The sequence below is a fragment of the Triturus cristatus genome, chromosome 11 (genome assembly GCF_964204655.1).
Source record: "Triturus cristatus chromosome 11, aTriCri1.1, whole genome shotgun sequence".
Lineage (NCBI taxonomy): Eukaryota > Metazoa > Chordata > Amphibia > Caudata > Salamandridae > Triturus > Triturus cristatus.
The window spans coordinates 153,970,416-153,994,410 of record NC_140594.1 but is presented as its reverse complement, the minus strand read 5'-3'; the positions used below and the strand labels follow the sequence as shown (position 1 = coordinate 153,994,410).

The window sequence follows — 23,995 nt, the reverse complement described above, 5'->3', positions numbered from 1 at the left end:
TTTTCACTGGAGAATGACCTGTGCGCAAGACACTTATTATCGAGTGTGTCTTTACAAGTACCAAACATCCCTCAATTTGCACGCATAGTCCACGTTTTTTAGCGTTATAATAGACTGGTACACTTTCCATTTGGTGCCCGGGCCTATTTTCTGCCCCAATCCTACCTTGGCTGTGCCAAAGGACCCATTATTACTTAACACGGCTGTGGAAAAGACCCCGGAAACAGGAGGACACGCGCAGTGTTGGTCCCAGGTCGTTTGGCCGACCTCCAGCTGGGACAGACCGTGTGTGAGTGCGTAGGTGGCCGGTAGGTGGCAGCCCTCCAGCCGCCGCGGCTTCCCGGTGCTGAGCAGGCAGGGCCGACAGTACATGGGCAGGGCTCCTGCGCTCCTTCCCGTCATGCTCGCAGGCGGTGCAGCTCTGTAGATCTCGGACAGAGCCGCGGCGAGAGGCTGAGAGTCAGAGCTGGGGGCTGAGAGCCAGAGCCGGGGGCTGAGAGCCAGAGCCGGGGGCTGGGGCCAGAGCCAGCGGGGCAGCCGGGTACGGGAGCCCTCCGCTCGGAACCATGAACATGAACACCATCAAGAACGTGCCCTCTCGCATGATGAGCCGGCGGGCGGGACTCGGGCTGGAGACCGACAGGGAGACCTTCGACAAGAACCAGGTGAGAGACACGGAAGGTGAAGGGGCGCCGGGTGAAACCCGGGGGACCCCTGGGCAGGCGTTACCAAGAGGATAGACCGCTCCTGCGGGGCAGCCAGGAGGGGCCAGGTGCCTGTGGTTTGGGAGATACCAGTGGAATGGAGGGGGTGCTGTTTAATACCGTGGGGCCAGGGGGTGGGTGGGGGGCAGACGATACCAAGAAAGAGGAGGTGACCTTGGACCAGGATACGAGGCACTGGGGCTGCAGGGGCGACCTGGATCCAGCATATGCCACGGGAGAAGGGGTGACCTGGCTCTAGGATATAGCAACTGAGCTGAAGGTACCAGCACCCCAAGAAATCAGGAAAGCAGGCGGAATCGGTGGCCCGGAGGTACATGGGGAAAACATAGTAAGGGGCCCACACTAATGTGGACTCCTGGGGGTTTGATGAAGACTCATGGGAATACATGGGATGTTGGTAAATACTGCAGTGAGTACCCAAGGGGCAGGTACATTTTGGTGGAAATACCTGAAGTATGTACCCACCACATATGATGCCTGGGGGTATGAACAGACTCTGCTGTCGAAGGACTGCAGTTAGGACAATACCTGGGTGGAGGCAGGTGCATACAGCTTAGTCATTCAGGGGGGGCAGGTGCACTCTGCTGGGGATACCCGAGGGGCAGGTGCACTCTGCTGGGGATACCCGAGGGGCAGGTGCACTCTGCTGGGGATTCCCGAGGGGCAGGTGCACTCTGCTGGGCATACCTTGGGGGGGGGGGGGCAGGTGCACTCTGCTGGGCATACCTGGGGGGGGGGCAGGTGCACTCTGCTGGGGATACCTGGGGGGGGGGGGCGGCAGGTGCACTCTGCTGGGGATACCTGGGGGGGGGGGGCAGGTGCACTCTGCTGGGGATACCTGGGGGGGGGGGGGGCAGGTGCACTCTGCTGGGGATACCTGGGGGGGGGGGGGCAGGTGCACTCTGCTGGGGATACCTGGGGGGGGGGGCAGGTGCACTCTGCTGGGGATACCTGGGGGGGGGGGAGGTGCACTCTGCTGGGGATACGGGGGGTGCACTCTGCTGGGGATTCCCGAGGGGCAGGTGCACTCTGCTGGGCATACCTGGGGGGGGCAGGTGCACTCTGCTGGGGATACGGGGGGTGCACTCTGCTGGGGATACCTGGGGGGGGGGGCAGGTGCACTCTGCTGGGGATACCTGGGGGGGGCAGGTGCACTCTGCTGGGGATACCTGAGGGGGAGGGCAGGTGCACTCTGCTGGGGATACCTGAGGGGGAGGGCAGGTGCACTCTGCTGGGGATACCGGAGGGGGAGGGCAGGTGCACTCTGCTGGGGATACCTGAGGGGGGGGGAGGGCAGGTGCACTCTGCTGGGGATACCCGAGGGGGGGGGGGGCAGGTGCACTCTGCTGGGGATACCCGAGGGGGGGGGGGGGCAGGTGCACTCTGCTGGGGATACCCGAGGGCGGGGAGGGCAGGTGCGCTCTGCTGGGGATACCCGAGGGGGGGGGGGGAGGGCAGGTGCGCTCTGCTGGGGATACCCGAGGGGGGGGGGGGGGAGGGCAGGTGCACTCTGCTGGGGATACCTGAGGGAGGGGGGAGGGCAGGTGCACTCTGCTGGGGATACCTGAGGGGGGGGCAGGTGCACTCTGCTGGGGATACCTGAGGGGGGGGGGAGGGCATGTGCACTCTGCTGGGGATACCTGAGGGGGGGAGGGCAGGTGCTGGGGATACCTGAGGGGGGGAGGTGCTCTCTGCTGGGGATACCCGAGAGGTAGGTGCACTCTGCTGGGGATACCTGAGGGGGGGCATGTGCACTCTGCTGGGGATACCTGAGGGGGGAGGGCAGGTGCACTCTGCTGGGGATACCTGAGGGGGGGAGGTGCACTCTGCTGGGGATACCTGAGGGAGGGGAGGTGCACTCTGCTGGGGATACCCGAGAGGTAGGTGCACTCTGCTGGGCATACCTGGGGGGGGGGGCAGGTGCACTCTGCTGGGCATACCTGGGGGGGGGGGCAGGTGCACTCTGCTGGGGATACCTGGGGGGGGGCAGGTGCACTCTGCTGGGGATACCTGGGGGGGGGGCAGGTGCACTCTGCTGGGGATACCTGGGGGGGGGGCAGGTGCACTCTGCTGGGGATACCTGGGGGGGGGCAGGTGCACTCTGCTGGGCATACCTGGGGGGGGCAGGTGCACTCTGCTGGGGATACGGGGGGTGCACTCTGCTGGGGATACCTGGGGGGGGGGGCAGGTGCACTCTGCTGGGGATACCTGGGGGGGGGGGAGGTGCACTCTGCTGGGGATACCGGGGGGGGGGTGCACTCTGCTGAGGATACCTGGGGGGGGGGCAGGTGCACTCTGCTGGGGATATGGGGGGGTGCACTCTGCTGGGGATTCCCGAGGGGCAGGTGCACTCTGCTGGGGATACTCGAGGGGCAGGTGCTCTCTGCTGGGGATTCCCGAGGGGCAGGTGCACTCTGCTGGGGATTCCAGAGGGGCAGGTGCACTCTGCTGGGCATACCTGGGGGGGGGGGCAGGTGCACTCTGCTGGGGATACGGGGGGGTGCACTCTGCTGGGGATACCTGGGGGGGGGCAGGTGCACTCTGCTGGGGATACCTGGGGGGGGGGCAGGTGCACTCTGCTGGGGATACCTGGGGGGGGGCAGGTGCACTCTGCTGGGGATACCTGGGGGGGGGCAGGTGCACTCTGCTGGGGATACCTGAGGGGGAGGGCAGGTGCACTCTGCTGGGGATACCGGAGGGGGAGGGCAGGTGCACTCTGCTGGGGATACCTGAGGGGGGGGGAGGGCAGGTGCACTCTGCTGGGGATACCCGAGGGGGGGGCAGGTGCACTCTGCTGGGGATACCCGAGGGCGGGGAGGGCAGGTGCACTCTGCTGGGGATACCCGAGGGCGGGGAGGGCAGGTGCGCTCTGCTGGGGATACCTGGGGGGGGGCAGGTGCACTCTGCTGGGGATACCTGAGGGGGAGGGCAGGTGCACTCTGCTGGGGATACCGGAGGGGGAGGGCAGGTGCACTCTGCTGGGGATACCTGGGGGGGGGGGGGAGGTGCACTCTGCTGGGGATACCGGGGGGGGGTGCACTCTGCTGAGGATACCTGGGGGGGGGGCAGGTGCACTCTGCTGGGGATATGGGGGGGTGCACTCTGCTGGGGATTCCCGAGGGGCAGGTGCACTCTGCTGGGGATACCCGAGGGGCAGGTGCTCTCTGCTGGGGATTCCCGAGGGGCAGGTGCACTCTGCTGGGGATTCCAGAGGGGCAGGTGCACTCTGCTGGGCATACCTGGGGGGGGGGGGGCAGGTGCACTCTGCTGGGGATACGGGGGGTGCACTCTGCTGGGGATACCTGGGGGGGGGCAGGTGCACTCTGCTGGGGATACCTGGGGGGGGGGGCAGGTGCACTCTGCTGGGGATACCTGGGGGGGCAGGTGCACTCTGCTGGGGATACCTGGGGGGGGGCAGGTGCACTCTGCTGGGGATACCTGGGGGGGGGCAGGTGCACTCTGCTGGGGATACCTGAGGGGGAGGGCAGGTGCACTCTGCTGGGGATACCGGAGGGGGAGGGCAGGTGCACTCTGCTGGGGATACCGGAGGGGGAGGGCAGGTGCACTCTGCTGGGGATACCTGAGGGGGGGGAGGGCAGGTGCACTCTGCTGGGGATACCCGAGGGGTGGGGGGGCAGGTGCACTCTGCTGGGGATACCCGAGGGCGGGGAGGGCAGGTGCACTCTGCTGGGGATACCCGAGGGCGGGGAGGGCAGGTGCGCTCTGCTGGGGATACCCGAGGGGGGGGGGAGGGCAGGTGCACTCTGCTGGGGATACCTGAGGGAGGGAGGGGGGCAGGTGCACTCTGCTGGGGATACCTGAGGGGGGGGCAGGTGCACTCTGCTGGGGATACCTGAGGGGGGGGGGAGGGCATGTGCACTCTGCTGGGGATACCTGAGGGGGGGAGGGCAGGTGCACTCTGCTGGGGATACCTGAGGGGGGGAGGGCAGGTGCTGGGGATACCTGAGGGGGGGGGAGGTGCACTCTGCTGGGGATACCCGAGAGGTAGGTGCACTCTGCTGGGGATACCTGAGGGGGGGCAGGTGCACTCTGCTGGGGATACCTGAGGGGGGGGAGGGCATGTGCACTCTGCTGGCGATACCTGAGGGGGGGAGGGCAGGTGCACTCTGCTGGGGATACCTGAGGGGGGGAGGTGCCCTCTGCTGGGGATACCTGAGGGAGGGGTAGTGCACTCTGCTGGGGATACCCGAGAGGTAGGTGCACTCTGCTGGAGATACCTGGGGGGAGGGGGGCAGGTGCACTTTGCCGGGGATACCTGACGGGGGAAGGTGCACTCTGATCGGGATACCCGGGGGCTCTCTAATGGGTACACTTGGGGGCAGGTGCACTCTGATGGGGATACCCGAGGGGCAGGTACATTCTATTGTCAATACATGAGGAACAGGAAGAGATAACTTGGGAATGTCTGCGATGTTTACTTATTGCTTGCATGTCGCAGTGTGGCTCATATGTAGGGTACATTCTGCTGGCTATAGATTGCGGTGCAGGTATGTACTGCCTTTTAGTCATGGAGGGGCAAGTACATGTTCATGTCATTTAGGTAAAGACAGCTATCCATACCTGGGGGCCTATATAGGCTATAGGTGTACTGCAGGTCAGAATGAGCGGCTATAGTTTGATGGGAATAACTGGGGCCAGATAGAGTCTGATAGGGATACTTTAGAGCAGCGCTTCCCAAACTTTCAAGACCCATGACCCAATTTTTAGAACGACGAACTTTTGCGACCCACCTATCTTGAATGGACATGAGCCGGGCAATCTTCGAATGTAACAGAAGCATTGTGTGGTAGCGCATTGCCATTTATAGGCAGCACATTTTCTGTTGAAATGGTCACAAAATTTGCACAGACTATCAGTTTTACTAATACAAATATATTGCACACAAATGATGTGTGATTCGGTTTTCAGTGAATATTTATAATTTGTACATCACCAACTAAAGAGTCTTCATTTGATCCTATTGAAATCTTTGTTTCCATCACACTTCGGAGCTACAAAAACATGCTTCCCTTTTGCTTTCCTAACTGCTGAATGTGTACAGTTCATTAACAGGTATTTGCATTTTGTTGTGTTACAGAACCATTGAGTTCCACAGCCTTTACTTTCACACTTCCTTTACCCCAGAAAGACTGTCACATAATTCACTTTCTTTCCTTTCACTGACTGCAAAGTGAGAAGTTTGTAAACACCAATCCCCTTGTTAAAAAACATAAGCAGCAAATGGTCAGGAGACCTAGTCTGACATTGACTTTTGTTTTTGAAGCACAGGAAATGTGACAGGATAAATACAGAATTTAAGGGCATCTTTATTTATTACTTGGAGTTTCGTGACCAACCAGTGAGTCTAGACCCACAGTTTGGGGAAACACTGCCTTAGAGATAGATATAGACTGTTTAGATTGTATTGGATTTAGTACTTACTGCTTCGCGTATCGGGTCCTGGATCTGATATACGGACTGAGGATATCTGGGGTCGGACATAGGCTGTTCGGGGATACAAGTGGTCTCTCATAGGGGGCTAGGGAACATCTGGGGTCTGATGTAGGTGGCGGGGATGCCAGTTGTATTCTCTCTGGGTCGAGTGAAGGTTATTGTGGTTCCTTGGGAGTGCAGCTGATTATCCATTGAGGTACATTTGGGCCGGCGGTGGCTCTGCTGATTTCTCAAGAGACTGGTGTGCTAGGTTTACTACATGCTGCTGTGAACACATGGTAGGCAGCCACAGTCTGCGAGGTTTGATGGGTGGAGCAGAACCATAAGGATGCGGACAAGCATGGAAAGATTCAGGATGTGTGGAGGAAATGTACAGCTGGAGGGGCGAATGCCAAGCAGACAAGGGCGTGCTGTTAGGCTATGCATATCTGGTGGATATGCAGAAAATATAGGTGATGTATGCTTAATGAACAGCGGCATGCAGCAGGGGGTGCATACTAGCTAGACATAGGCATGTTGTAAGAGATGTATACCTGGTGGAACAGAGCATACTGCTGGGACTGCACAATTGGTGGACAGGCACTCGCTGCATCGCACGCATACCCGGTGCACCGGTACATGCTGCGGGGAATGTATACTGGTGGACAGGCACATATTGTTCAAAAGCATACCTAGTCGACAGAAACACACTGCAGGAGTTGTAAACCTGGTGGGCATGGGGATGCAGCATGAGATGCATTGCTGGTAGACAGGCTTGTATTGTTGTGATGCATTCCTAGTGGAAGAGCACATGCAGCTGGGGTTGATCCCTGTAAGGGTTGCATACCTGGTGGGAAAGCTGATGCGGTATGGGATGCATACCTGGTGGGAAGGCAGATGCGGCAGGAGATGCATACCTGGTGGGAAGGCAGATGCGGCAGGGGATGTATACCTGGTGGGAAGGCAGATGCGGCAGGGGATGTATACCTGGTGGGAAGGCATATGCGGCAGGAGATGCATACCTGGTGAGGAGGCAGATGCGGCAGGAGATGCATACCTGGTGGGAAGACAGATGCGGCAGGAGATGCATACCTGGTGGGAAGGCAGATGTGGCAGGGGATGTATACCTGGTGGGAAGGCATATGCGGCAGGAGATGCATACCTGGTGAGAAGGCAGATGCGGCAGGAGATGCATACCTGGTGGGAAGGCAGATACGGCAGGGAATGCATACCTGGTGGGAAGGCAGATACGGCAGGGAATGCATACCTGGTGGGAAGGCAGATGCGGCAGGGGATGCATATCTGGTGGGAAGGCAGATGAGGCTGGTGTTCATACCTGGTGGAAGGCAGATGAGGCTGGGGTTCATACCTGGTGGGAAGGCAGATGCAGTAAGGGATACATACCTGGTGGAAGGCAGATGCGGTATGGGATACATACCTGGTGGAAGGCAGATGCGGTATGGGATACATACCTGGTGGAAGGCAGATGCTGCAGGGGATGCATACCTGGTGGGAAGGCAGATGCGGTATGGGATGCATACCTGGTGGGAAGGCAGATGCGGCAGGGGATGCATACCTGGTGGGAAGGCAGATGCGGTATGGGATGTATATCTGGTGGGAAGGCAGATGAGGCAGGATATGCATACCTGGTGGGAAGGCAGATGCGGCAGGGGATGCATACCTGGTGGAAGGCACATGAGGCAGGAGATGCATACCTGGTGGGCAGGCAGATGAGGCAGGAGATGCATACCTGGTGGGAAGGCAGATGCAGCAGGGGATGCATACCTGGTGGGAAAGCTGATGCGGTATGGGATGCATACCTGGTGGGAAGGCAGATGAGGCAGGAGATGCATACCTGGTGGGAAGGCAGATGCGGCAGGGGATGCATACCTGGTGGAAGGCAGATGCGGTATGGGATGCATACCTGGTGGGAAGGCAGATGCTGCAGGGGATGCATACCTGGTGGAAAGGCAGATGCGGCAGGGGATGCATACCTGGTGGAAGGCAGATGCGGTATGGGATGTATACCTGGTGGGAAGGCAGATGAGGCAGGAGATGCATACCTGGTGGGAAGGCAGATGCAGCAGGGGATGCATACCTGGTGGGGAAGCAGATGCGGCAGGGGATGCATACCTGGTGGGGAAGCAGATGCGGCAGGGGATGCATACCTGGTGGGGAAGCAGATGCGGCAGGGGATGCATACATGGTGGGGAAGCAGATGCGGCAGGGGATGCATACCTGGTGGAAGTCAGATGCGGGGGATGCATACCTTGCGGAGATGCATACTTTGTGGACTCACAAATGCAGCAGGGAATGCATACGTCAAGGACCGTTTCATGCCAAGGGGTTTGTTTACTTGGGTCACAAGCTCCTGCTGCAGGGGACTTCGACCTGGTGGAGAAGTACTTGCCGCAGCGATGCTGTGGATGCAGCCGATACTGAGCCCATCTTGACTGCGGGGGTGCGATGCGCCGTCCTCTGATAGCACGAGGTGGGACTCCTTCCCCAACCTCTCCAGGCTCACTGATGGCCTGAATGCTGATGTAATGTACATGAAATCACACAAGGATGATGGGCTATGAGGCAGTGGCTGCACTGGGACAGGCTCGCTCCCATAGAGACCTGCTGGGGTCTGACTGTGGCGGGCCTGCACCAGGCCTGTGAGGTGGAACAGTTCTGTGAGGCGAGGCCAGGCTCTGGGAACTTCCCACTCTCAACAGAAATTGCTGCTTTGTCAGATGGTTTCAGCTGAATGCTGGTCCACTTGAGCTCGAAGGCATTGGATATTTTCAGAGTTGAAAAAATTGAATATTCTGTGATCAGGAGTGCGCATGTGAAGTGAGTTTACACGTTTTCCCCTGTAGCATAGATTTTTCTAGGTAGCTGATCAGTTTACAGAAAAAAAAACCATTTGAAGTATATCTAAAAATCTAATTTCCAGTCGTCTTTATGAAAAAGAAGCCTTTTTAAGTGGAAGTATTGAAAATCTCGGTTTCCATACTTGCATTGTGTAAAGGAGGGGCTGCCCTTTGTGGGAGGGTGTGATTAAGGTTAAAAGTTCTCTGGGCAAAGGAGTGTGGGAGTAAGTGTGACTTGACCTCCTCGATCCTCTGTGACTCCCATGGGTAGCCCTCACCCTCCCAAGAATTGATGTCATGGTTTCGATTGTAATTGTGAAATGAATCTGTATCGTTGGTAAACTGTTTTCTAGTGTGCCTTTACTCTACTGCTGGTGGCATTGTGCCACTGTACATGCAGGTACGTAATAAAAACAAATAATGCAAACTCTTAGCTGCCCCGTTACACTCAACAGCATTATCTACATTTCTAGAAGTATGAGTGGCTGCTTCAAGCAAAGCATCCAGTTTCTAATAATACCCCGATAAAAACTCCCGACCCGCTTAAGTTGCGGGCCCACAACATTGTTTGTGAAAAATATATTAAATATAGGCGTGTGCAATTAAGAAGTGTGTGTGTGTGTGTGTATGTATAATATATATATATATATATATATATATATATATATATTTTAATTCAATTCTTGCTTTTTTCCAATTTCGTCCTGCAAGTATATCCCTTTTGCAGGTTTTTCTACTCGCAATAGTGTTATACAGAAGAACACCATAGTTGTCTGTGATGTATGCCTTATACAGAACCTTTTTTTCAAACTATGTCCCTGCACTTATCCAGCTTTTCCATTGCTTGACAGAATGTTATTTTCAACAAAACAGTTAGAAGTGTGTCCAAGTTATGTTCTTCATGAATGCATAACATCGAACCCACAAACCTTGTAAGTTCCCGCATTTCACGCAGTCTTGGGGGTCATGTGTTTCGTTGTATTTAAGTTGCTTCCATGCAGTAGATTATCTAACTCCATCGTCATCTGTAGCGCTTCCGCCTCAGTCACCGTGGGCAGAAAGCAATGTGCTGTGCCAAGTTCAGCGTGCCCGTCAGACCGAAGGGCTAAGAAAAGAGACGAGGCGGCTGAGCCCGCCCAGGTCTGTCCTCGAGTCCTTCTCATTAGGAAGTAGCAGTCTCTACCTTCTTGTTGCTGCTTCCAACCACTCAATTAAATCAATATTTTAATGTTTAGAGTAAGTATTACTTTAGCTTTTCTTAATGTAATCTTTTTTCTATTTCTTTTTATTATAATACAATTACAAACAGCTTCAGGTCTTGTAATGCAGCATCAACATTAAGGATGAATGAATATGTTAAATTAAAATTACTGTTCCACCTTCAAAAGGAGATCCGTTACGTGTTTGAATATCTTGCAAGCTCAATTAAAAAGAAAAAAGGAAAAAAACGTCATCGTGGTCGTAGTTTCTGATGTCCCTCCCCTCAATAACCTTGCGGGACAGTTTGTGTGATGTCACTTCCTCTCACGCCTGTGATTTTTGGGGTAACAGTGCTACTGTGCTTGGAGGGTCGAGAAGAAGTGGAGAGCTCTTGTGAAGAGGCAATGACTAAACGCAGTGCATGATTTTCACCTCTTTACATTTCGAACATTTTAATGCGTGCATTCTGCGTCTTGGCTTTATCATATACTCGCTGTGACTCACATCGGCGTGTCTTCAGCAATTCTGAATTGGCCGCAAAATAACCTGCTGTGACCCGCCTGAATTGGACGATCTCGCAAATTAACGTGGCAATTAATTTCAGAAGAGAAGGTGTAAAATCACGTTCTCCTTAGATAAATGACTAAAAAGGTATTTTAAAATGAATTGTGCAAATGGCCTAAATGTCAATGTTATGACGGGTTTGTACGTCCTACCGAGGATGTAGTTATTGAAACATTTGCAGTTTTAACTCCGTGTTTTGCAGAATCTAAAACATGTTTTTAAGATTCATCATTGCACAGGAGATGGAGTTATTGATGAAGGTCCTTCCTTACTTTTGAGGGCCTTTACTTATTGTAGTATTGTTTGTAGTCCAGTCATAACGAATGGTTTTCAGATGGCTTATTTAATACAATGTAATGATAAAAGATTCATAGAAAATGTGTAGCAGGTAATGTTATTTTTTTCTAGACTGCCACCTCATTTTGTGATTTACCTACTTGCAGTAGCTCACATGTTTGGCAGATAAGGGTAATGACTCCGCGACTACTTGGGCAGCATCACCGGCTCTGGTCGAGTGGGGAAGCTGGTGTTTGAACCGTGATCTCCTGGTTCGACAAATATTAACTTAGCGACGAGGTCTGACCTCCTCTTCTGATTCCAAAGAGATCCTTTTCCTTCCACACTTGGGTGTAGCATAGTTTGTGGAAGACTTGGGCTGTTGCCGGCTCTTTGGTGTTTGTTCGCACAGCGGATCATTGCATCAGTTTAAGGGAAGAAGACCAGTAATGCTGTGCATTTGGCTGAGTTTTTTTAAATGCCCGTGCTTCCTAAGCCAGCTAGTTTGAGGACAAACTACAAACCGCATCGCCAATGCGAGTGCGTCTAGGTGTCCATCGCTGGTGTGAGTTCAGCACTCACGTTGGTGGTCGTTGCATTGGTGGGCACGTGCTGTTGTCGCCATGGGAAGGCGGATTACAGTGGTATTTGAGAGACATTGTGGTATCTATTTAGACCTATTGAAAGTATTTCCCGCTCCCAGATTGGAATTCTCTAAGTAGGTAAACTGTGTTGTGTCACCTTAATTCACTGTCTGCGGAAAACCGGTTTTGAGTTGTTGACACAAAATAAACTCGTCTGCAGGGTTTTGGAAAGATTACTGTTCTTGAATTTCATCCTCGGTGCATGTGATGTGGCAGTATTTCAGCTCGGACTGTACTGTTCCAGGTCTGGTTCACCTGTTGTGGTGGTGCCCAGTAGTGGGATCGTCCAGATTGTTGGTGTTGGACTCTTTTCAAAACTGCTCTGATTGTGGCTGTTTAGGGAGGGCGTTGAATTAAAGGCCACTCCAAGAGCTCCTCATTTCCTTATGGATGTGGCTGGAACTACAAGGCAAGGAACAAGCAGAGGTGGCTGACTGGCCTTTGTGTAGGATCTGAGTAGTCTTAATTTAGACAGCATTTGTTGGCTCCCAGCCAGGTTTGGATTTGAAGAGGCTATTTGGGTTCTTTATAAGGTCTTTGTTGAGTTAGAGCAGGCAGGGCATTTGATGATGCGGTTTGTAGTTTCCGTGAAACTAGCTGTGATGGGGCCTGAGAGAGTTGAGGGACACTGACTATCCTTGGATACCTCGCTGGCTACCTATGATCATTATAGGACTGTTTGGAATTCTATAAGAGAAAAGGATTACATCTTTATTGAAGCTGGCTCTTTTGTGGCCACCTGGGCGGCTGTCACTCAGCAGTACCTTTTACATATGTGGTGCAATCTTGCCCACTGGTCCCTTGGAGTTAGAGTGGTGTGGCAAGACTCGCGGTACTCCAGCACGCTCTTACTTAACTCAGTTGTACTCCATGTATATGGTAACCCAAGTTGTTGGCACCCATTTTGTACCGTTCTCCATCTCAGTGGTACCTGATTTATCGTCCTCAAAGTGTATGTGCTGAGTCTGTCTTAAAGTGCCTCAAACCTGTGCCTCGCAGATTGTAAAGAGTAATCTTCAGTGGTGTCTTACTGCCTTCGCTTTAGACACTATGACAACAGTCCTTTTGCGTCTTTTATGAGTCTCGGCTAATTTGCACTCCCATTTCGAACACGTTATGAATGTTGTTGTTGTAAAACCTGTTTGTTTTCACGAACAAGTTTGTTTTTCACTGGGGCATGACATGCCAGTGCAGATTCTTTCTGCTGCGTGGAGGTGGAACTGGATTCCTGCTATTAGGCAAGTTTGCCTCGACACTTCTCTGTAAACAAAAGAGACACCCTCAGAAATATCAATTGAAAAGGCTTCCACGGAAGGGGCGCTTGCGTCCACATTCCAAAATTGTACCATGACTTTGCTTATTTTTTTTGTATAATGACACTTTTTGTGATTAGTCAAGAAGGGGTTAGGTTTCCATGCATTAGTAGTTTGATTTTTGAAAGGGTTTTACCTATCCAGTGTCTGTGGGCAAATGTGTTGATACAAAAGGGCGTGAAGCAAAGAGCATACAAAATACAGGTACAAAAAAGTGGAAAGGGATGCAGAAATCATTAAAAAAAAAAAGGCAAATGCTGCTCAGACGTCATGGGATTTAGATAGGCGTTTGGTTAAGGGAGGTCAAGTTAAAACAGTTGGCCTGTTAGGTACGTCGTTTAACCACTAGCCCCTCCCCCTTCCATTTGTCCTTGATGTCACCCAATAAGGCAGTGGAGGATAGCGGGGCATGGAGTTTGAGTGGTTCTAGTGACCTGGGCAGAGGTGAAGGGTGTAGGCATGCATATGTTTGCGCTAGATGAGTTTAGGTGGCTGTTTATGCACAACACAATTTAGATCAAGTTGAGAGTGCATCTTTCAGCTGACTTAGATGTAAGCAAGGCAGTGACTTAGGCAGAGATTGGCAGAAGGGATGTAGTTTACTTTTCCTCACAACTGGGCATTGTATGTCAGTTGACCGAGGGAAGTGGGGGTTCCTGTGTGTAGTAATTGAACATATTTTCACTTTGATGTGACACAGTAGCCTAATCCCATTTTAGGATTTCCAGTACTGAGAACAGATTTTTATTTGCGTCTGACTAAGGCTTAATTTTGTAATTAAATGGGCTCAGTGTGGATTTTTCATTATGGACAACCTATATTTATTATTTTGCATATTGATTGGTGTTCTGATTTTCAGTCAATCAATACATTTGTATCAGCTTTTCTGTGGGTTGTTACACCAGTTTGATATGGAGTGTCATAATTAGACTTGGAATTGGATTTCCGGGATAGCAAAAATCTCCCTTTTAAGGTCATAATTTCTTTCCTTATCACATTACTACAGAAAATAGTATATGACAGCGTTAAAGAGTGGAAACTGCTGTATTTTCAATTTAGCATGGATAAAAATGCATTAAGGCGGGGCGGGAATGCATGACGTCACTGCCGGGGCGGGATACCTGTCACTTTTTGCATGATGGCGGAAGGTATCCCATTGTGCTACTAAGTAGCAAAAAGTCATCCCGTCAAGTATCCATGTTTTTGATGCCTCAATCCCAGTTTTATCAGAAGTGATTGTGTTCTGGGTTAGGAAATAACTGTCTCAGAGACTGTCTTCAAGTTGGCCAAGTTCTGATTCTCTTGAGATCTGTACAAATCCTTCAAGCTAGTTGTTTGTTCATCTGAGACCTGTTTGGTCTGTGCTGGTTGTTTGCTGATGATGAGGTCAGGCAATATCTAGTGAACGTACCAAAGTTATTAATATGTGCTTCCCTTATTGTGGTGATGAATAGTTGGGGAGCTTGAAAGTCCAGTCATTTTTAACATTTATAAAATGCATTGCTTCCATAGACTAGCCTGCACAAAGGGCGCATTCCCAATTACATTACCTGCTGTCTTGTGCACAGTGGTAACTCCTTCCTCAAAACTCAAGCAACCCCTAATCAAAATGATGCATACTAGCAGCAGACTGTAAAAGGAAGGATTCACACATGTGCCTCAGTTTGGAAGACACAAATGGTGCAACTCGTGGGCTCCATGTTAACTGGGGCAGGTATTTTCTAAACCAAGTATAGTTGCGTTGTAGTAAAATGTACGTCATTCATGGGGCTCCCACACATGCGCCCTTCTTCTCCTGCTCTCCTGGTGAGGTAAAGTAAGCATGGGGAGTACCATTACACTTCGGGGGGTGACTTCCCTATTCGGTGATTTAAACCACTGATTAAGCACAATTTTTCATACAACATGTTTACCTTTGTGGAAGTAAAATCATGCAAAAAAATTAAAAAGCACGTCTGAGTCTGATACCAAAATAACACGTGCTCGTGTTGCAGATATTACAGATGGTGCTTGCCAAAGGAGAGTGTGGTTCTGTCAAGCGTGCGTGAGATCTTTGAGCGAGGTTTTTTTTTTTTTTTTTTTTTTTTAAAATTAAAATTGCCTCTGGTTCAATAAGAGTCAAGGGGGGAAATACATTCTCCCGATTTATTTTAAATCTCCCATTTACCTCTTCTAAAATGTTTGCATGCATGAGAGAGAAGTGAAGCAGACCACATCTTGACGTAATCCACTTTGTGTTGTTTGAGAAGGCAGCAAGAAATACCAGTCCGGCATGTTAATGACACGTTTCAGCTCTTTACAGTAAAGGGAGTTGGCCGAGTTAGACTGTACGTCAAGGGTGGCAATTATCCTACAACCATAGGCTAGAAGACCAGGGAGGTAAATCTCACTTATTGGTTGCCCAGAATGCCAATGGATGTTTAGGTTACTGGCTTGTAGCTGGTTAAAACGTAAAGACAACTACTTTTATTTTATTATGCTGTGTATATTGGGTCAGAAGTTCCTGTGTATTACCATGGTGTTTCCAATCTCTCCATCTGGTTGCTACTGCCAGTAAACAGCCCTGTCTTCTGTGTGCCTCTTTAGGCCAGAGCTGTCCACGGTAGATTGGCCGGTCGGATCCTTTATGACACCCACAAACCTTCATGAACATAAACAGAACTAATTTACATAGTCAGCAGTTATCCTGGAAATCTGGCATGGATCCTACTGTCCTGCAATCTTCACGCAATTTGCAAAGCTATCTCATTTGTCAGTGTTGCTTGATGCCTGAATAATCCAAGGTTGTATTCAATTTTTGAATCCTTAATCTGTCCCTGCGTGCTCCCTCTCTCCGGGTTTTTTATTTTTTAAGACACCGAGAGCCTCTTGTGGGCCTCACTTCTCTAATGCTTCACATAGCTGGTGATGTTGTCTCTGAGGTTCATTTAGCACACTGCGGCGATCTATGTTCCTGAGCTATGTACCTTTTCTGATGCTTCCTGCAAATTGATGGACAGAAGAGCCTTGTCAGTACCCGCTTCAGTGTTTCAAATGCTGCGGGGCAGAGAGAGTCCACGCATCGCGCTATCACCCTGATTACAAGTGAGGTGTTAAAATCTGATATATATTTATATATAGTAACTATCCTCTGAGTTTTGTAGTCTATACACACCCTCACAATATTTCAAAATTTAAATTTAGGTAGGTCAACTTACTGTAGAAAATAGGCATTTAATACTGATAGATGCCCAATTTTGTGGTAAGTACCAAATTCCACGTTATGCCCAATTTTCAGAGTGAAAACTCAGAATTGCAGGTATTAACTACATAAGCTGCATACCTCACATGGAACGGTCACTGTATGCCACTATGCTCCCCTTTATTGGGACAGAGTTATATCTTGTGTTAGGACGTGTTCTTTGTGTGATGTCTTTCGATTTGCAAACCCTAGCTCTGTACCTAAAGGAACAACAAGCATTGGCATAGCCAATAGCTCTCGCCTTTGGGACCCTATAAGTATTTAGCCATGCAGCATATTATCCTGGATGCTACAACATCTAATGTTACTTCACATGTCACTGGTGAACAGCCACACACACCCAAGGATGAGCTTTTGTGAGCATTAGTGCATGTTCAGATTTGCACCTTCACCCATTAATCCTCACTAGAAGCAAGGAAGTTCCGCTGTCTGCAGCACTGTAACGAGCTGGAGAGCTGAGAGGCTGTGCGGTGGCACTCGCTCTGTAGGAAGCTGGGCAGTGAAACAGGAGTTGAAGCTACACTACTGCAGCTCCATGGATAGATTAATGTATTTTTTTTTTATATATACCTTCGGTGGCCTCTGATCAGTGATCCACGTTCTAATATAAAGATCATATTGAGCATTTTATGCTGGCTGAGCAGGGTGTGGGAGGTGAAGGAGTGCTAGCAGACATGGTGGGAGGAGGTTCAAGAGTGTGTGCTCCTTTTGCCTGCTGAATAGCTCCCCCCTCCCCCCTCCCCCCCCCCCCCCCCCCCCACACCCCCCAATGCTTGCAGCAGTAAAGTTCTGCACAGGGCAGTGGTAGCAGGAAGAACTGGCAGGGGCGTAACAGAGGCACCCGCAGCCCTGCGTGGTGCGGGCGGGGGGCTCCACACTCCAGGGGCCCCCTCACTCTCAGCGGAGGGAGACGGCGGCCTGCAAGCAAGCCTCTTCAGTCTTTGCAAATGGTGCTTCTGCGCGCACGGCCTCCCCAAGTCCTCATAAATTAAACTGTGCGCGCACACCACGGTGACGGCCTCGAAGTCTCCGAGTCTTCCCTCTCTTTCCGTCTTGCTCCTGAGTTAGTGAAAACCGAGACTTCAAGAAACCGGTATTACCCTTTCCTCCTTTCGTTTATTTGCTCCCCTGTGAAATGGATCCAAAAAAGAATGATTTTTTTTTGCTGAAAACGTTGTCTTTTTTCTGACACAAGTCCAGCCTGGGGGGGGGTGGAGAGAAATAAAACATTCCAAATGTGAAAAATAACTAATTAAAGCAAGAGAGAGTGGTTGCAAGGTGGCGAGATTGATTTATTCACACCTAAACACATTAGCGCCACTTTTCAGTGTTTGCCAGTGAAGCGCTACTTTTGTTTTCTCCTCTCACTTTGAACAACATAGTTTTCCCTGTCTGGGAAAGTGCACCTTGCCTGGAGGTACTGAAATACCTGCTTGATGGGTGAATTGGAAAACAAAATGTGTACAGCCACTGTGTGTTTACGAATGTGGTCTTTTTAAACCATACTGCCTAAGTTTTGAAAGGATATAAGCAATGGGCACTGAAACGGGTCGCTTCCGGGCCCTGTATTCATGGCCTTACCTTTTCATGCAAAAGCACTCCCTAATTTCAGAATGAGTGTAAAAGGAAAAAGGTAACCATGTTGTTCCTGCTTACATTTCACATGCTTTACTTAATCTTGCATTCCCTATGAGGGTTTGCTTTTTCTAGGATGTTGTTTATTTTTTAGGCAGCGTATTGCTCTTGTCTAGTGCGTAATTAGAATTGAGTCACATCCAGGTGTTTATAGCGGGTCAGTGCAGTGCAAGTTTCTCTAAGTGGGGCAGTATGGTGTTCAGTGGGGGAGAGGATGTGGCGCTATGGTCAGAGCTACTGAAGTGGAACTGGTGAACCAGGTTCAGCCTTAATGACCAGGCCCCCAGACCACTCTGCTGAGGGAGCACATTCCTGTGCTACACCTTAGAAGGCGCCGTAAGATCTTAAAGGCCTGGTGTCTTAGCACCAGCAGGTGGACCCTAGTGGTGGCAAGTGTGGATTAACCTTGAAGGCCTGCCCACCACTATCCATGAAGTTCACCTCCGGTCTTGGGGACAGGCCTATGAAGCAGCACACCATATATGGTCCGGTACGGCCTACCGCCCCCTCCTCCCTTCTATTGTGACAGAAACCAATACAATTATTTTATTTGGAATAGGGGGTCGTCGACCCCCGATCGTATTTTATTAACAAACACACATATTTGCACACAAATATATAATTACGCAGAAATGAAATGACAAGACAGGATTCGGTACATTTGTTTCATTCCTAGCTTTAACCAAGCTCTAATACATAATGTTCCTATCCTAGTCTAAACATATTGCTGATCACATTTCTGCGTATTCCTTTTGGGCCTACGGCAAGGTCAACACGCTGGCCCCTCCCCCTTTAATCCAAATTGTCCCGCGCACCCTAACCAGAGTGCGCATGCGCAGGGGGCCCAGCTGACCCGGAAGCACTTCCTTCCAGGCAACCCCCATATGTTCAAGACTTACCCCATATTTGTCCCGCGCCCCCCAACCAGGGTGCGCATGCGCAGTGGGCCCAGCTGACCCGGAAGTAAATCCTTCCAGGCAACCCCCATACGTTCAAGACTTACTCCATAAAGGGGCCATGCAGACAGCGCAGCTTACTTACGCCCGCGTGCGGGGTGGCCAACCAGCCAATGGAAAGCGTAACCCCCGTTTGTCCCTGCACCGTTGCAACCAACCGGTTGTAACTGCCCCTGGAGTCTGGTGAGAGCCACATGTCCCTCCCCTCTGGGCGCCCCACTTAATAAGGTGCCCCAAAAGATTAGTCAATTTAGTCTGTCCAACCGATGACCTTACCGCACTGTCTGCATAGTTGACCGACTATCAGGCCCCCCCCAAAAACCCAAGGTCATACTCTCCATTGAAATTGGTCCAGCCAAGCTAAAATGTTGCCCGGGAATATCCTGTTCCCCAATCTATAGAGGTGAACCCTATCTCGCCAGTAGCAGACGTCCCCCTTTTATGCACCCCTGAGCAATCACTTGTAATCTCGGTGCCCTAAACAGCTTGTCCATTTATTATTGAACCTCTGAACCGAGTGATTGAGGGCCCCCATGATTCCCCCTTCCCGCCACTGAAACCTTGGTATCCTGTGTGACCACACAATAACCGCACCTGGCCAGCCATGCTGACTCTGACAGTACTGTTTCAATCAGGATCCTCCTATTTAGGTGCACCAAGTCGTTACCACCAAAATGTAACTGATAGCGTCGGGGGGAGTGCCCATGGAAGCAAGCATATGACCTATCCGCTCCCTGAACCTGTCGAGACGCAGCCCCTCGTGCCCCAAAAAGGGGGCCCCCGAAACCTAAGCGCTTTGCGTGGGCTGTCCCATTTCCTGCAATAAAAGGTTACTTAGGCGGGAGACATACGAATGGCCGAAAACACACGCCTAACGTTCCAACTTGGCGTCCAGAGAATCGATTTTTCATCGCGGTTGTGTCTTCTTCGTGATGAGGTGTCGCTATCTCCCTTCCTGCGTGACAGGCCCTTCCAGTCCTGGATCTTTCGGACCACCTGCCTGCCCACATCTTGCAGTCATTGTGGTGTGGAGCGCCTCCCATGTAGCCGTCATGGGTCCTGCCATACATAAATGAAAATCAAACACAGATGATTAGTGTTCTTGTAAAAGATAGTGATACAAAGTGTGACACCAAACAAATGCAGGATATCATAGGCATCCCACACACTATAAATGCACAAGCTGCGAGCGGTAGGTACAGTGTATCGCAGAACCGAGTGCAGAGATACCGCGTGACAAACCATAGGCCTCTAATGCGTGATCAGGTATAGAGCGGACCGGTAGCGAGTGGCACAACACCGATATCCCATGAACCAGTGTGCTGGCACCTGGGTGCAGCGCTATTGTATGACACCCCAACCTAGCAGTATACATACCTACAGGTAGAGCACATGGGTGCACCAGTACCATGTGACAACCAACAGCGTATATTGCTGCACCCTCCTTGTGACCTAATGGGTTTCAAAATTATAGGTGTTGTTGCAATGGGTGTCTGGGAGCTTATCGGCCGTCCCCTACTTGTATGTGTAACCGCACACGCGTGCCTAAGTACTCAATACTGCGTGACAGCAAGGCATGGGACATACTGATATTACCTACTATGTGGCGACATCTCTCACTCGCATTTTGGAAAGGGGCCCAGACTCAATTGTAACCTACCCATGCCGAATCCCTACTTGCCTTCCCTGTGACGCGGCCAAAGCACACTTTTCCCATGCATGATGTCACAAGCCATCATGGGAGCGCCAACCTTTTGCTCCTAGTTTTCTATTCAGAAAATAACGTACTGTGCAGTACCCTGAAATCATACTTTTCAATGAGGCCTAGCATAGCCCCAAGTGCATTAACAGTAGCCTGTCCGCTGAGAGTGCTTAGCATAGCACCAGTTGTATTAAAGGTCGTGCTCAACTAAAGTTCTTGTATGACTACCGCTCATGGAATGCCAGAATCTGAGCGTATTCCAGTATTTGGCGTCAAAAACGCATTCTCTCCGAAACATAACAGTAATATGATAAAGTGATGGATCTAATCCTATCACCGCGTTTGTAAACTCACTTTATCCATCTCTGTCTGGGACAAGGCTGGATGGACCCATAGGGATCTGAAACTGTGGCCCTGAGGTCAAACACAAGCCACTATAGTCCCCTAAACCACCGGGCCCCACTCTACAATTTAGAACACTTATGGCACCCTTTGTTGTACCCGCTGCACCCATGTAATTGGTATTTAAAGTGGGAGCACTTAGCATAGAGCCAGTTCAATTATATGAGGAACGATGGACCCCAGAAAAGACACTCATGGCAAACCAGGTGAAAAACCTTCTTTCCACTATGTGATGCATGCGAATACGTAGGTGCAACACCAGTATTCAAAAGACCGTTAACTCATGTAGGAAGTAGGTGTAGGTAAGTACTTATATAAGACTGGACGTTTCTCTTACCCCACCAGTTGCCGCTCTGTACGCGTTTAAATTATTAACATCAGGCTTTCCTTTAATTGAAGAGCTACGCTCATAAGCAGCTCAATCCTTCTTACAATGGCATCTGGGGCCATCAATATGCTTATTGCGCTGTACTCGACCCTACCCTACAAGCTCTGCAACCTACTAAACCCCCATAACTCCACTTATGTAAGGAGACGGGAGAGCGTTCGTCAGTATTGGTATTCCCCCTGCAACTTCCATAATTAATAGTGAAAGCCCCAGCTATTAATTGTATGGCCACCCTTGCAGAGCAGCTCCAAAATGGTTTATGTTTGCAAGTTGGTCGGTCACCATCCGTGCTGAAGGAATAAGTGGCTTGTAAAACAGATAACTGAGGACTGATGTATATCGCCTTAGACTGCATGAAGGGCTTGAAACACAGAGAACTGATGTCTGATGCATATTCAGATAGGATGCCCTACAGCGATACTTCAATTGAATAGTTACCCCTCTAAAGTAATCCTTATTACAATGATGCGACTAAACCTTCCCTTTACCTAAGCACAAACCAGTAGAGAAAAGCACCACATGAACAACACAAAGTTTTCCTTCCCGGCTACGTTAATTAGCAATCACGCCGGTGTTAACACATGTAAATCATGGTCACTTCCCAGCCCGCAGGTCAAGCACTAAACACTGAGACCGGTACTGCATGGTTAAAGGGACATCTCTCCCATCCCCCAGCGCCTCCAAACACATTCTGCTGAGGTTAAATAATCCCTTTAGTAAGAACTTTGCTAAGTTCTGATTTCGTAGAAAATTTTACATGCAAAGCTTTACCAAGATCACAAGCCCGCATGCAAAATTGTTTCTGCAGATTGCGAGTTAATTTAACGCACATAGCATGGTCATTTTCAATTTACGTAAACCCAAAACCTGCAACATGAGCACAACATATTTCTCAGCCACTGCAGCATAATATATGCTGCTGGTACCGGAATTCAACACAGAGTTATGTTGACTACCAGAGATCCATGTATTTAATTGCATGCGCTGACCGAGCCTAGTTAGCTTCCTGAGGCAGTCCTGCATTTGCAATCGTTAAAGCTACACTAAATTCCAGAATTCAAACACTATATCTAAGGTTCCATATGATATTTTATAGGTCCAGCATTTATAAAGGTTAAAGGTCCTCCCGAGGGAGGAGGCACACGCGACGGGTGTGCTGCCGAGGGGAGCGGAGAGCAAAGAGACTGCTCTTCGCGCTCCCCCGGCTTTATACTACCGCACATCCACCAGTTGAAACTGGTTCCTGGTGTGGGGATCACCCGCGCCCCGGAAGTGATCCGATCACTTCCAGGGCGCGGTGGAGTCTTCCATGACCCGGAAGCGATCCGGTCGCCTCCGGGGCACGGCCCCCAGTCAGCGCGGGGGCCAACGGAACGGGAAGGATACGGGGGCACGGCCGACCACCATAATGGCAGCGGGGCCGATGCCGGCCCCGCCTTCCTCGAGTGGCAGTGACTGTCACTGAGGTCACAGGACCCTTGAGCAGGGTGGCTCTAGGTCAGTGCGACCGCACCGGGTGATAACTTCAGGTGGGGGCATCGTGTTTGTAAGTAGAATATGGTTTTAAAAGTACTTGCTGCCTCCTTCCTGGCCTCCAACATTTTTGGGCAATAATAAAAATGTTTTGATAACTCCAGTGATTAATGTTCTTAGTAGAAAGGTATAAATTAGAGCGTTATGTTTTTTTCCTCAGTCCTCGATTATCCTAATGTTGCAAAAAAGGGTTCATTTGGGTAGAAATAAATTCTGATTATTAAAGAGAACCTCCAACCATGGTATCATGTTTTTAATTCTGAGTTTGTGTTTCTGAAGACCAATCACTATTAAACTATGCTGCCTACTAGTATGGTAGTCATGTGATTCCTACACCTGTAGTCCTTTGTCTTACGTAACATTTCCTACACAGGGATTTACACACATATGAATGTCTTTGTAATATGCGTGATGTAAAGTGCTCTGACACCCTGCACTGGTATTAGTGGTGCTGTAAGTTTTCTGTTACTTTATTATTTTGACATTTTTACACATGCTAACAGTCTCTGCAAAGATTTTTCCATTTTAGTACTAGTGGAACATACAACTGCAGCAATGAGAAAGGTGACCAGTCAACCTTTGCAAAGGGCCCTCCACAGCAGTACAAGTCACATTTTTTAGTAACTTTTGATGTGTTTGAGCTAAAAACTATTTATTAGTTAAAATCGTCAGATTATGCAGCAGATGATGTATTATGTGGCAAATATGGCAAAGCCATAGTTATGTGGAAAACATTTGCAAACTAGGATATTTTGCCATTCATGTTTGAACTGCTCTTGTGGAAAAAGGGAGACGTGCTGATGACAAACTCCATGGCTGGGAGACAAATGGCTTGCGATTCCACTTTTAAGGATATTTGGGACATTCTGTGATTGGAAATGTATCCCACTTTGTGAATGTATTTTAATGTCAATAACACATATTTAACCTTAAATAAACGTGTATCTATTGGTTAAATTAAATAATGTAATAAGCTGTAACTGGTTAGTGAAATGGGAAACGACTACTAAAAATTGGGATATGTTGCTCTTTCTGCCACACCTCTCACTCCGCCCACTGACCCAATCCATTGGTTATTCCCGCCCTCGGATTCTCCTCCCACAGTTCCCCTACTTTTTTTTCCCC

At 50.3% G+C, this 23,995-nt stretch overlaps 1 protein-coding gene across 1 annotated transcript in view; it reads left to right on the top strand.

Moving 5' to 3' along the window:
• Positions 1 to 334: 334 nt before the first annotated feature.
• The window catches only part of HIP1R (huntingtin interacting protein 1 related), a 513,161-nt gene continuing 489,500 nt past the window's right edge, over positions 335 to 23,995 (top strand). The window contains exon 1 of the mRNA XM_085635911.1: positions 335 to 665. Coding sequence (XP_085492037.1) covers positions 567 to 665 — 99 coding nt within the window. The 5' untranslated portion in view covers positions 335 to 566. The remainder of the gene's footprint in view (positions 666 to 23,995) is intronic.